General features: G+C 42.3%; 1 protein-coding gene across 1 annotated transcript; it reads left to right on the top strand.

Moving 5' to 3' along the window:
• Positions 1-3,632: 3,632 nt before the first annotated feature.
• Positions 3,633-7,636, top strand: LOC120930416 (small nuclear ribonucleoprotein F-like). Its single transcript, XM_040341604.1, has 2 exons — positions 3,633-3,760; positions 7,534-7,636. The coding sequence occupies exons 1-2, from the start codon at positions 3,633-3,635 to the stop codon at positions 7,634-7,636; spliced, it is 231 nt and encodes a 76-aa protein (XP_040197538.1).
• The last annotated feature ends 6,377 nt before the right edge of the window (positions 7,637-14,013 follow it).

The raw sequence follows: 14,013 nt of genomic DNA, 5'->3' as shown, positions 1-14,013 counted from the left end.
TTGCAGAATGTGCTGTTCCACAAGGTTTGCAGTCACTCTTTCTTTGCACGTAGGGCCAGTCCAGCTCTGTACAATCACATGGAATGTTTTGGCATCATTGGGCAAGGCAGTCAGCAGCAAGATCCACCTTACTGCTGACATGTGGTTCAGCAAGCATGGTCAGGAATGATATGTTTTGTTCACAGCATACTGGGTAACTCTTGCTTTCAGCTAGGAATGATGCAGGACAGGGCTCAGTGCTGGAGTTTGTTTTTGCTACCAAGCTAGTTATGATGATAAAGGTGGTGAAAAAAAGGGGGGGGGGGGAACTGCGCTAATAAAACAACGGAAACACCCGTAATCCAAACGGGTTTAAAAGTGGTTGCTAGTGAAGCAAAAATTGAAGCTGCAACTTACTGTGTAACATTAAACAGTGATAAGAATATAGAAAGAAAGAAAGTTGTGCTACACCTTGTAAACAACTTTGGTATGAACAAATATAAAACAAACAAGAATTATTATGATCAACTAAAACATAACAATCATCATGTATTAATAAAACATGTGAGATGATGCATAAATCCTTCAGCAAGAGTCCATATATCAAAATGATTAAACGTTGGATCACATCTGTGACCGCAATGGAAAAAATAGGATGCTCCTTCACCAGTGAAAAAAAAGAGTCCTCAAAATGTGTAATCAGATGAATCACCAATACAGAGTGACAACTAATCAGCTGAAATCCTCCACCGACAAAGCATATAAATCTGCTTACCAGATCCCGGTGGTCCCTTGATTATAGGGTACCCCAGGTAGCATGAAGGTATAAGGGATTGCGAAGCCAAAAGCTGGATGGAAGCAGCCTAATAGGAGTTATCACCTCGTTGCTCGTTCCATTATTCCAAAACATTGTTGTTCATGTTGCATAGATATGGAAAAAGACAAAAACAAGGGGGGCCTCGATCGTGTAAAATCTTTTAAAACTTTAAAAAAAAAAAATTGTACATACTAAACACTCACAATTTTGCAGTGATTAGAAAGTCTTGTAGTCTGATGTCCCGGCCGGATACATACAGACAGACCCGTCCGTACAGGAAAACCAAGCAGTCCAGGGGGGTGATGCCAAATGTACCGCTCGTTCCACCCTACTAGTTTTGCGAGAAATCGCTGACTGATGATGTGAGATCTGTCAGCTCCACCCCCTCATCCTATTTCTCCTCCCCCATGCCTTCCTCTGCCAAAAGAACCCCAGAATTTGTGGCATCAAGAAGACGGATCCTTATTGGTTGGCAATCCTCCTTGACCACTGTTACAAGGGGAAAGTCTCGGAACTCACCCAGCCCCATAGGATGAAACATCTCCATAAAGAGGAGTTCATGTAACACCATCTGGTAGGTTACAGTCTCATGGAAAAGATCATTTTAAGGCTTCCGTTGATCAAAGGAGTGGCGGTGGAAAAGGGGGCCACCTAACTGATGCATTTAAAAAAAATATTGTCCTCAGATTCCACATCCCATTGGCAGCATCTGCATCATATGGTGGAAGATTATCTAGGGGTGAAAACAGACATAGAGAGCGTCTCAGTAGATGATCCACTAGGTTACTGGGTCATGAGAATAGATCACTTGCCAGAACTTGCCCAATATGCAATTGAGCTGCTGGTCTTGTATGTCCACAGACTCCGTTGACTGGCTGACATTTGTCAAAATGAATCAGTCCTTGATCAGCAGAACCTTTCAAGCCCCTGATGCAGATGTCACTGATTAACCACTTCAGCCCCGGAAGTATTTACCCCCTTAATGACCAGGCCATTTTTTGTGATACGACACTGCGTTATTTTAGCTGACAATTGCGCTATTAACAAAAAAAGAGCGACACTTTTGGAAAAACATACCCAAAACAATTTAAAATACTATAGCCCGGATTCACGTAGAGTGGCGTATATTTGTGCGGGCGTAGAGCATCTCATAAGCTCTACGCCGACGTAACATTGAGAGGCAAGAACAGTATCCACAAAGAACTCGCTCCCAACGCTGCGCCAGCGTAACGTAAATTGTCTGGTGTAAGCCCGCCTAATTCAAAGTAGGAAGGAAGTGGGCGTGATCCATTAAAATGAAGCTTGACCCCATGCAAATGATGAGCCGAACGAAAGGCGCATGCACACGCATGCTCAGAATCACTCCCTAAGATACGACGGCTCAATGCCTACGACGTGAACATAACCTACGCCCCCAGCCCCATTCACATACGACTTACGTAAACGACGTAAAATACGACGGCTGTTCCGACGTCTATACCTTTGCATGGGATGCGCCTCTTATAGGTGGAATAACTTTACGCCGGACGTACACCTTACGTAAACAGCGTATACTACTGCGACGGGCGCAAGTACGTTCGTGAATTGGCGTATCTCAGTCATTTGCATATTCAACGCGTAAATCAATGGAAGCGCCCCTTGCGGCCAGCGTAAATATGCGCCCAGGCTCCAACGGCGTAGGAAACTTATGTCGGTCGGATGAAGCCACATTTCAGGCGTATCTAGCATTGGGAATCAGGCGCATAGATAAGACGGCACAGCTGTGCACTTACGCGGCGTATATAAAGATACGTCGGCGTAAGTGCTTTAAGAATCCGGGCCAATTTCTTCATCAATTTAGGCCAATTTGTATTATGCTACATATTTGTGGTAAAAAAAAAAAAAAAATAGCCGTATATTGGTTTGCGCAAAAGTTATACTGTCTTTTGTATATATATACGGCTATTTGTTTTTTTGTTTTTTTACAAATAGGGGATTGATTTATGGCATTTTTTTGTACTAGTAATAGCGGTGATCTGCGACATTGCGGCGGTCATATCGGACAATTAACTGACGTTGTTGACACTTTTTTGGGAACCAGTGAGATTATTACAGTGATCAGTGCTAAAAATATTCACTGACCTTGTACTAATGGCACTGGCAGGAAAAGGGTTAACATCAGGGGCAATCAAGGGGCTAAATATGTTCCCTGTTCCACTAACTGTATGGGCTGCCTGGGACAACACAAAGATCCGTCTTTCTGCGTAGAAGAAAGACAGGATATCTGTGCCATCCCCTGAGAGAATGGAGATCTGCCTTGTTTACTTTGGCAGATCCCTGTTCTGTCTCTGTGAGGAACGATCGCGGGCGGGCAGTGGACATCAAGTCCACTGGACCCGCTGACTGTCTCCCCTGCTGGCCAATCAGTGAGCACACACAGAAAGCCGTGTATAAGCCCGACGTACACCTACGTCGATTCGCGCAGCCGAGCCAACCTGCCAAAGCTGATTGACAAGCGGTTAAAAGTTTTTGGGATGTGGAATCTCTGCAAGACTGCCTATGCTGCCTAGCTTTGTGGGTGATGATTTTATAATCAACATTTATAATATTACTTATATAAGTAATTTTTTGGTATAGGTTTCATGGCCACAATTAACACCTAAGAATCGATTTTTCCCTACCTGTTTGACGGGTGCATATGCTTTAAATTTTTTTACAGAAAGGCCAATTATTGCTTTCATCAAGTGTACCGCTATCTATTTTTTGCTCTCTCCGGTGTGTGTTCTCAGAGCATTCCGCTGGGAAATTTTTTATTTTTTTCACTGGTCTGTAGATCAGCAGCAGCTTCAGCGGCAGAATGAGTTTGCCGCTAAACCCAAAACCATTCCTTAATTGCCATACTGGTAAGCCAGTAATGGTGAAACTGAAGTGTGGTATGGAATACAAGGGATACCTGGTCTCTGTGGATGGCTACATGAACATGCAGCTTGCCAATAGGGATGAGCTTTGTGTTCGAGTCAAACCCATGTTCGACTCGAGTTTGACCGTTCGTCGAATAACAAATTCGAGTGGCGTGTCACGGCCCATAATGCAGCATCACAGTGCATTTTTGGCTGATGATTGGCCAAGCATGCACTATGACCCGCGTGCTTGGCCAATCACAGCTTGCAAAAAACTCAGAGCCATAATTGGCCAAAGCCAGGGTGGCTTTGGACAATTATGGCTCAGGGGGTTTAGTACACGCCCCACACTATATAAGGCCGCCTGGAAGTCAGCCTTGTGTAGTGTGTTGCGGTGGTTTACAGAGAGAGACAGAGAGAGAGAGAGTGTCATTTTTTGTAGTTAGAGTGCAGGCAGGCTAGTCAGTTATAGTTACAGTGTGTAGAGGATCTATATGCATCCCAGGTGTTGTATATATATTTATACACTGTATTGAGTTTAGCTAGATCCGCTCTTCCTAATATACTGACAGGCAGACAAGTGATTGTGCTAGCTGCAGTATTTTCATGTGTTGTACTGTATGTGTCCTCTGCACAGTGTGGACCTAAAGCTACGTAAAGCTGGTGTTTCTCATATTAATTCCTAGAGGCAGGGATCTGCTCATATTAATACCACAGGCAGGGGATCATTCTGCAAGTACTTTCACGTGGTGTACTGTCTGTATCCTCTGCACAGTGTGCACCTAAAGCTACTTGGTGTGTGTACTGTCTGTGTCCTCTGCACAGTGTGCACCTAAATCTACTTAAGATGGTGTTTCTCATATTAATTCCTAGAGGCAGGGATCTGCTCATATTAATACCACAGGCAGGGGATCATTCTGCAAGTACTTTCACATGGTGTACTGTCTGTATCCTCTGCACAGTGTGCACCTAAAGCTACGTGGTGTGTGTACTGTCTGTGTCCTCTGCACAGTGTGCACCTAAAGCTACGTAAAGCTGGTATTTCTCATTTTAATTCCTAGAGGCAGGGATTTGCTCATATTAATACCACAGGCAGGGGATCATTCTGCAAGTACTTTCACGTGGTGTACTGTCTGTGTCCTCTGTACAGTGTGCACCTAAAGCTACGTGATGTGTGTACTGTCTGTGTCCTCTGCACAGTGTGCACCTAAAGCTACGTAAAGATGGGGCCAGATTCACGTAGATCAGCGGATCTATAGATCCGCTCGATCTAAGTGATTTAAGATCCGCTCCCGCAAGTTTGAGAGGAAAGTGGCTAATTCACAAACCACTTACCTCCAAACTTGCGGTGGCCGATCCTAAATCCCCCGGCGGAATTCAAATTCCGCGGCTAGGGGGAGTGTACTATTTAAATCAGTCGCGTTCCCGTGCCGATTTAAATGCGCATGCGCCGTCCGCAAAATTTCCCGGCGTGCAGGGACGTCAGTGGTTTCGACGCTTACGTAAACGACGTCCGTCCGTATTCGAGAACGACTTTCGCAAACGACGTTAAAAAATTCAAATTCGACGCGGGAACGCCGGCTATACTTAACATTGGCTGCGCCTGATAAAAGAAGGGGTAAGTATACGCCAGGAAAGCCGCTACGGAAACGTCGTAAGAAGACTGCGTCGGGTCCGCGTACGTTCGTGAATTTGCGTATCTCGCTGATTTACATATTATTTATCGTAAATCAGCGGGAACGCCCCCGGCGCCATTTTTAAATGGAAAAAAAGATCTGACAGTGTAACACAGTGTAACACTGTCAGATCTTAGCCCTATCTATGCGTATCTGATTCTATGAATCAGGCGCATAGATAGGACCAGTGTAAGTCAGAGATACGATGGTGTATCTGTAGATACACCGTCGTATCTCTTTGTGAATCTGGCCCATGGTGTTTCTCATATTAATTCCTAGAGGCAGGGATTTGCTCATATTAAAACCACAGGCAGGGGATCATTCTGCAAGTACTTTCACGTGGTGTACTGTCTGTGTCCTTTGCACAGTGTGCACCTAAAGCTACGTGAAGCTGGTGTTCTCATAATAATTCCTACAGGCAGAGATCTGCTCATATTATTACCACAGGCAGGGGATCATTCTGCAAGTATTTTCACGTGGTGTACTGTCTGTGTCCTCTGCACAGTGTGCACCTAAAGCTACGTGGTGTGCAGAACCCTTAGAATCAAGCAGTAAATTCTGTGCAGAAAGGGGAACTGAGGGGCGCCAGACTGAGTGCAGTATTTCCAAGTACTGTCTGTGTCCTCATGCAATACTTTGCAGCAGGGCTTATTGCTGCACTCCAACTAGAGTATCTGTGAGGGGTTGCAGTGTTGTGGCACCAGCACCAGTGCATAAGGCCCAATTTTTCTGCCCCTGTTCAACAGGGGCATGTAATTACAATTCTTGATATAGTAGTTCACAGCAGGGTGTTTCAGCGCCCACCAAGACTAACTGTGAGGGCTTATGCCGCATACACATGATCGATTCGTCTGATGAAAACGGTCTGATGGACCGTTTTCATTAGACAAACCGATCGTGTGTGGGCCCCATCAGTTTTTTATCGATCGGTGAAAAAACTAGGAACTTGTTTTAAAATTATCTGATGGTTAAAAAAACGATAGAAAAAAAACGTCTGTGGGTACGTCCATCGGTTAAAAATCCATGCATGCTCAGAATCAAGTCGACGCATGCTCGGAAGCATTGAACTTCATTTTTCTCAGCACGTCGTTGTGTTTTACGTCACCCCGTTCTGAAACAATCGGTTTTTTAACCGATGGTGTGTAGGCACGACTGATGAAAGTCAGCTTCATTGGATATCTGATGAAAAAATCCATCAGACCGTTTTCATCGGATGAACCGATTGTGTGTACAGGGCATTACAGTGTTGTGGCAACACTAACACCTAGGGTCCAAATTTCTGCAGAGTATATACGGCAGACCCCTACTTTCAAACATCCAACTTACAATTCTCTTCTGTAAGAGGTGTCTCCTGTCCACTGATGCTTTATCACCAATCCTCGTTTCACTAAAAAAAACAAATTTTCAAAAAATCATTTGTCATTGGGACAGAAAGTGAGGTGCAATCTTCTGAACAGATGTGCACAGACAGCAAAACAAATGTTACAGGGGTGATAACCCTTCTCTATGTTTTCCAAAAAGCTTAAAAATAGATTTTTTGGCTGGAGCTACACTTTAAAAAAGTACCATTTCAAAATTACAAACAGATTCTACTTAACAACAAACCTACAGTCCCTGTCTTGTTTGCACCGCCTGTATACTGCTGTTCAAAGTATATACGGCCAAAGGGGCTGGTAATGACCTGGGGGGAGGGGGGGGAACCCATGCTATTTTTCTCAAAGATTTCCATCCATATTGCAGGGACCAGACATTACATTAAAGCGCAAGCAGTTTAAAATGACTTTTTTCTTATTGTAATGTCATTTTGTGCAGGGACAGTTCTAAACACGGGAAACACGTGCCACTTCACAGGCATACTATAGACACCCAGCAGGTACGATATTTAAAGGAATTTTTATTTTTATTTTTTCACTTTAAGCATCATTAAAATCACTGCTACCAAAAAAATCTCAGTTATTAAAACTTTTTTTGCATTGATACATGTTCCCTGGGACAAGACCCGGGTCCCCAAACCCGTTTTAGGACAATAACTTGCATATTAGCCTTTAAAATTAGCACTTTTGTATTCGAACATTCGAGTCCCATAGACTTGAATGGGGTTCTAAAGTTTGTGCAAACATTCGGTCCGTTCAAAGGTTCTGGTGCGGACTGAACAGGGGGGGGGGGTGTTCGGCTCATCCCTACTTGCCAATACAGAAGAGTATATTGATGGGGCATTGTTTGGACATCTTGGAGAAGTACTAATAAGGTGTAATACGAGGAGTAGAAAAGGCACAAGAAGATGAGAGAATAAAGCAATTACAAATTGTTTTGTAAATTTTTTTTTAAACTTCTCTTTTGCGGTATTGTTGGACAATTCTTTTTGTATGTTTTGATGGGGTTACGGTATGAAGACACCTAAAGCACAATTTTTCCACACCTGTTACTTCTATCCAAAGTACAGTATGCGAAAGAGACACCAGATTTTATCTAAATAGAAATTGTTAATCTTGGCTTGAGTGTACCATAACTATCATTTGGCTTTTTCACATAAGGCTTACTCACTGTGGTGCAAAAATGTGTTATTTCCATCCAAAGTCTGCCAAAGAGACACCAGAATGTATGCAAAAAATATCTTATCTTGTTCTGGGTGCACTACATTGTGGCCTTGTCATACATACAAGCTCCCCAAGCCATTGTTTACAAAAAAAGAAAGCTGGCAGGAAAAATACATTTAAATTAATTTTTTTCTTTATATATGTCAGTTTTGCTGTAGCAGATTCTATACATGGTACAGATGTCCTTCTTTATAGGCAGACTAAGGCCCCCGTACACACGACCGGATCTGTCCGCTGAAACTGGTCCGATGGACCAGTTTCAGCGGACAGATCCGGTCGTGTGTAGGCCCGACCGGACAATTGTCTGGCGGATCGGACAGTTTCCAGCGGACAAAAATTTCTTAGCATGCTAAGAAATCTGTCCGCTGGAAACCTGTTCGTCGGACGTGTTCGGTCGTCTGTACAGACTCACCGGACACGTCCGACCGACCGCCATCCCTCGCATGCGTCGTACTGATTCGACGCATATTGGAAGCTTTGAACTTCCAGGGCCGCCGGACCGTTTTCATGCGGACTGTCCGTCCGTGTGTACAAGGCCTAAGGGGACCCCCAGGATCTATATTTAAAGAAATTGTTTGTTTTTATTGTTTCACTTTATGCATCATTAAAATCACTGCTACTTTAAAAAAAAATTGCATTGATACATGTCCCTCAGGGCATAACCTTTTTATGGGCAATAACTAGCATAGAACTCATCAAAATGGGCACTTTTTATTTTTCAAGTTTGGGTCCCATAGACTTTAATAGGGTTCACAGTTCGGGTCCAAACTTTTTATGTTTAAGATTTCTGGCATGAACCGAACCGGGGGGTGTTCGGCCCAACTCTATAACTGAGAAATGGAAAGTGGGGGAAGCTTTAGGATGCCTTAAACTTGATTCTCTATTGTTTACTGTCTGGACTTTTAATATTGATATATGTTATGTGTACATGAGATACTCTATTCAAAAGCAAGCAACAAGATAACATTTATGTCAAATAACAAAAACCTATACAATGTACTGTATTTATTTGCTTAGGTATGCAACTGTGTTTTTAGGGCCTACATAACAAACATAAGAGTTAACTTCAGGAAGATTGTATTTTCTTACTAATTATAACCATAATATAGCTTCATAGACTTTATATGGCAAAGTTAATTTTAAGCCTATGCACCCATAATTACTGTTGATTCATGTGGTATTGCTTTGTTAAGGTCACTTTTCCTTTTTTGCCTGGAATACTAGTCAGATGCCACGTTTCACATTAGATTCCTTTTCTGCATCATCTAGAAACTTTTTCCACATCTTGTGTAGTACTGAAACTTTTACTGGAAGGACAGTCTGTAAAAGTATTTAGACTTATCCGTTAGGTCTAACACTCACTAATCTGTAGTACTTTTGGAAAATACTTAGTTCACCTTAAAGCCACTCTGTTCTGAAAAATATTATTCAATTATTTGATTATCTATAAAAGAAGGCAGTAAATACCCATCTTTCCTATAGCCCATGCTTCTAAACGCTGTTTACAAGTTCATGTCCCCCAAACTTCACAGGGAAACCAATGTTTCTAAGATTGTGGCTCTCCTGGGTACCCTGTTGCTCTCATTGGTTCATCCCACTAACTTAAAATTACTGCAAGAGAGAATGGTGATGTGGGGTCCCAGGGAGGAAATGTTGAGATCCAGTAACAAAGAAAAGGCCCAGAAAGTACCCAGAAGGTTGACACATTTCAATTACACTAATGAACCGAAGCAAGAGCACCTTGGAAGCATAATATTTACTACCTGTTTTCAGATAATGAAGAGTACTAATATACATTTTGCATTTAATATACAGGTCACTATGACAAAAGGATTTATAGCCAGTTATATGAATTAGCATTTGGACATGTTTCAAGTAGGAATTAGCTCAAGGTTTGGTATGAACATAGGTTCCAAGGTTTGGTCTGAACAAAGGTTCCAGTCCCTTGTGTTTTACAATACCTTACCTGTTAACCTAGAAAATGACCGTTACTGATTGTTAACATTCAGCTCCCATTTACTTCAGTGAGGTTTGGATTGGGAAACCATACTTCAGTAAAGGCTGCTAAACTCACCGCGAACCAAATCCAAGTATGTTGAGCTCTTCCCTAGTTACAGGAATGCTGCCATGAAAAAAGTTTGGACCTTTCCAGAATAGATATCAACGCCATAATACTTTTTCATCTTGCCTACACTCTTTAAGACACATACATCATAGTTTCAGTTATTACTGTAAGGGCTTTTTTTTTGTTAGAGAATAGGTGCAGGTATACCCCCCCCCCCCCCCCGCATCTTATGCTTTCACCGCTTCTACCTTCCAGCGCTTTTCTTACACTTTACAGAATATTAATGGAACCAAGTATCATTTTAGGTTGAAATACAAGTATTTTTATGAAAAAACTTTATTAGCAAAAGAAATGCAGTAATGTGTGGCTGGTCTCAGAGATCACACCCAGCCCACCTTCTTCACGTGCCTGTTGTCATCAGTAGGAAGCTAGCCCCATGCTGAGTGCTTAGCCCTGTCCCTCCAGGAGAATCAAAGCAGCCTAACAACATACTGGTAGGTTAATTGCTACTTGGCTACATTGGGACTATTATCAATAATAATATCATAGCTTCTACGAAGACTGTGATAGGAAAGGAAGGAGACCTACTGTAGATATATAACTAGAACATTTTCTGTGAAAATGCTTAAAATGACACAAACGGTTTAGAAAAAAATCTGTTAAATGATATATTTTTAACGCAGAAAAAAAATATTTTATTGCTCTCAGCCCTTTTTTTTGCTCCTTTGATTAAACTTCCTTTTAGAGGGTGTTTATCAGTTGCTTAGAAACTGCTAGAAACTAGCTTAACCACTTCAGCCCTGGACCATATTGCTGGTCAATGAACGGGCCCCTTTTTGCGATTCAGCACTGCGTTGCTTTAACTGACAATTGCGCGGTCGTGCGACATGGCTCCCAAACAAAATTGGCGTCCTTTTTTCCCCATAAATAGAGCTTTCTTTTGGTGGTATTTGATTACCTATGCGGTTTTTAGTTTTTGTGCTATAAACAAAAATAGAGCGATCATTTTGAAAAAAAAAAAGAATATTTTTTACTTTTTGCTGTAATAAATATCCCCAAAAATATATAAAAAAAATGTTTTTTTCCTCAGTTTAGGCTGATACATATTCTTCTACATATTTTTTCATAAAAAAATATCGCAATAAGTGTTTTTTTTGATTGGTTTGCGCAAAAGTTATAGCGTCTACAAAATAGGGGATAGTTTTATGGCATTTTTATTAATATATTTTTTTTACTAGTAATGGCGGCAATCAGCGATTTTTATCGGTACTGCGACCTTATGGCGGACACTTCGGACACTTTTAACACATTTTTGGGAACATTGGCATTTTTATAGCGATCAGTGCTATAAAAATGCATTGATTACTATAAAAATGCCACTGGCAGGGAAGGGGTTACCACTAGGGGGCGAGGAAGGGGTTAATTATGTTCCCTGTGTGTGTTCTAACTGAAGGGGGGGTGGGACTGACTTGGGGAAATTACTGATCGCTGTTCATACATTGTATGAACAGACGATCTGTCATTTCTCCCCCTGACAGGATCGGGTATATATATTTTTTTCATCCTAGGTACATTCTGTCAGATTCACAAAAGAGATACGACGGCGTATCTTCTGATACGCCGTCGTATCTCTGTGATCCGCCCGTCCCAACTATGCGGCTGATTCATAGAATCAGTTACGCATAGATAGCCCTAAGATCCGACAGGTGTAATTGACTTACACTGTCGGATCTTAGGAATGCAATTCTATGCCGGCCACTAGGTGGCGAGGCCATTGCGGTCGGCGTACAATATGCAAATGACTAGTTACGGCGATCCACGAACGTCCGCGTTACCCGTCGCTCTAACTTTACGTAGTTTCCGTCGAGATACGCGTCGTAAAATTAGGGCTGAGCCCTAGGTGTTCTAAGCCATGTTAAGTATGGCCGTCGTTCCCGCGTCGAAATTTAAAAAATCACGTCGTTTGCGTAAGTCGTCCGTGAATGGCGCTGGACGCCATTTACGTTAACGTCTAAACAAATGATGTCCGTGCGACGTCATTTAGCGCAATGCACGTCGGGTCATTTTCCCGACGGAGCATGCGCAGTACGTTCGGCGCGGGAACGCGCCTAATTTAAATGGCGCCCGCCCCATTTGAATTAGGCGGGCTTGCGCCGAGCGGATTTACGTTACACCGCCGCAAGTTTACAGGTATGAGCTTTGTGAATCAGGCACTTACGCTGTAAACCTGCGGCGGTGTAACGTAAATGGGATACGTTACGCTGCTGTGGAGCAACGTAAATGTATCAGAATCTGGCCATTTGTTACACACATCCACCCCTGAAGAGTGAGCTGGATCTCGCGAAACTAGTCAGGTAGTATGATGCCTGTGTACTCTGACTGTTACTACATTTATGTATCAATATTTCTTGTTTATGTATCTTTTTAATTGGCAACTGTTGGTGTTATCTATGCATGTAAACAATTTTACTTGAATAAACTATATACTGTAATAACTACTGTTACTTTTACTGGCGGAAACGGTACCCACTTCATTTAAAGTCCCTGGGCGAATCCTTTTTTTTTATATATGTTACAGGGATGGAAGTGTGCTACTGGGGACACCAGACCTTTCCTCTTTCAAGAACAATTTACAGATACATTTCCAAATCCAGACCCAGAGTGTAGCTCTTAAAAAAAAAGATTTTTAACATGGTGTCTTTTTTCTCTCGCATAATGTTCATAGATGGGTGAGTTTTGGAATAATCATGATGTTGCAATGTTTCTCCTACAGTATATGATGAATGCTTATTTGTGGCACATGTCTGTATACTTACTGATATTATGCTTATATTATAGGCTGTTCTCATTCATTCTGAAGAAGAGATATAATATTCAAAACGCATCAGGTGTCTTCACCATCGGTTTTCTGTACACCAAACCCTCATCTGTGTTCCATACTGTGAGATGTTGCAATTTCATATGTAAAGCCACTTTGGTTTTTACAGTGGGTAAAATAAGTTTTGAACACATAACCATTTTTCTAGGTAAATATATTTCTAAAGGTGCTATTGACCACATGTCGGTAACTACCCATGCAATCCATATATACAAAGAAACATAAAACAAATACTGTCAGGGCAGGAGATGGGCTCTAAGACCCAGTGTCATAAACCAGGTGTGACCAGGCTGTGTGGTTTGCAGCAAAGGAAACCAAACGCATATAAAGGTGAATAATATAATGATTTATTAAAGTAAGTAAATAATATAAATACAACCACCTCCAATATGACACGTTGCAATAAACCAACCAACAGACAGTGACCCACAAATAACAACAGACAGATATGTACAATAAATGGCAAATACCAGAATCATAAACAATAGCCAGGCCAGGGTCATACACAGAGGATCAGCAGATAGACAAAGGGCAGTTCTAGAATCGTAGACGTAGGCCAGGCCAAGGTCATCAACGGGGATTGGCAGATGGGATAAGGAACAACAGAACAGGGAGAGAATGGATGGATCAGTCTGCAGGGCAGGGATACAAGGTAACAGGTGGGACCGGATGGGATCAGAACAGGGAGACAGGTTAAGGTAACAGATTACAGGTTCAGGATCAGATCACAAGTAAGCAGGTCAGGGCACAAGGACGATACCAAGGCGATGAGAGCCATCAACAGCCAGGTATTTATGTGAATGCCTGTAATTGGCCTCAAGTAACACCTGAGCAGGAGGTGCTGTCTGCATTGATCACTATAAAAATGCCACTGGCAGGGAAGGGGTTACCACTAGGGGGCGAGGAAGGGGTTAATTATGTTCCCTGTGTGTGTTCTAACTGAAGGGGGGGTGGGACTGACTTGGGGAAATTACTGATCGCTGTTCATACATTGTATGAACAGACGATCTGTCATTTCTCCCCCTGACAGGATCGGGTATATATATTTTTTTCATCCTAGGTACATTCTGCCAGATTCACAAAAGAGATACAACGACGTATCTTCTGATACGCCGTCGTATC

The sequence above is a fragment of the Rana temporaria genome, chromosome 3 (assembly GCF_905171775.1).
Source record: "Rana temporaria chromosome 3, aRanTem1.1, whole genome shotgun sequence".
Classification (NCBI taxonomy): Eukaryota; Metazoa; Chordata; class Amphibia; order Anura; family Ranidae; genus Rana; species Rana temporaria.
This window is presented reverse-complemented; position numbering and strand designations above follow the sequence as displayed.

Excerpts from the sequence above, each read along its gene's own strand:
- LOC120930416 (XM_040341604.1), top strand. The coding sequence starts at position 3,633 with ATGAGTTTGCCGCTAAACCCAAAACCATTCCTTAATTGCCATACTGGT. Across the intron at positions 3,761-7,533 it reads GATGGCTACATGAACATGCA|ACTTGCCAATACAGAAGAGT; the intron begins GCTTGCCAATAG and ends CGGCTCATCCCT.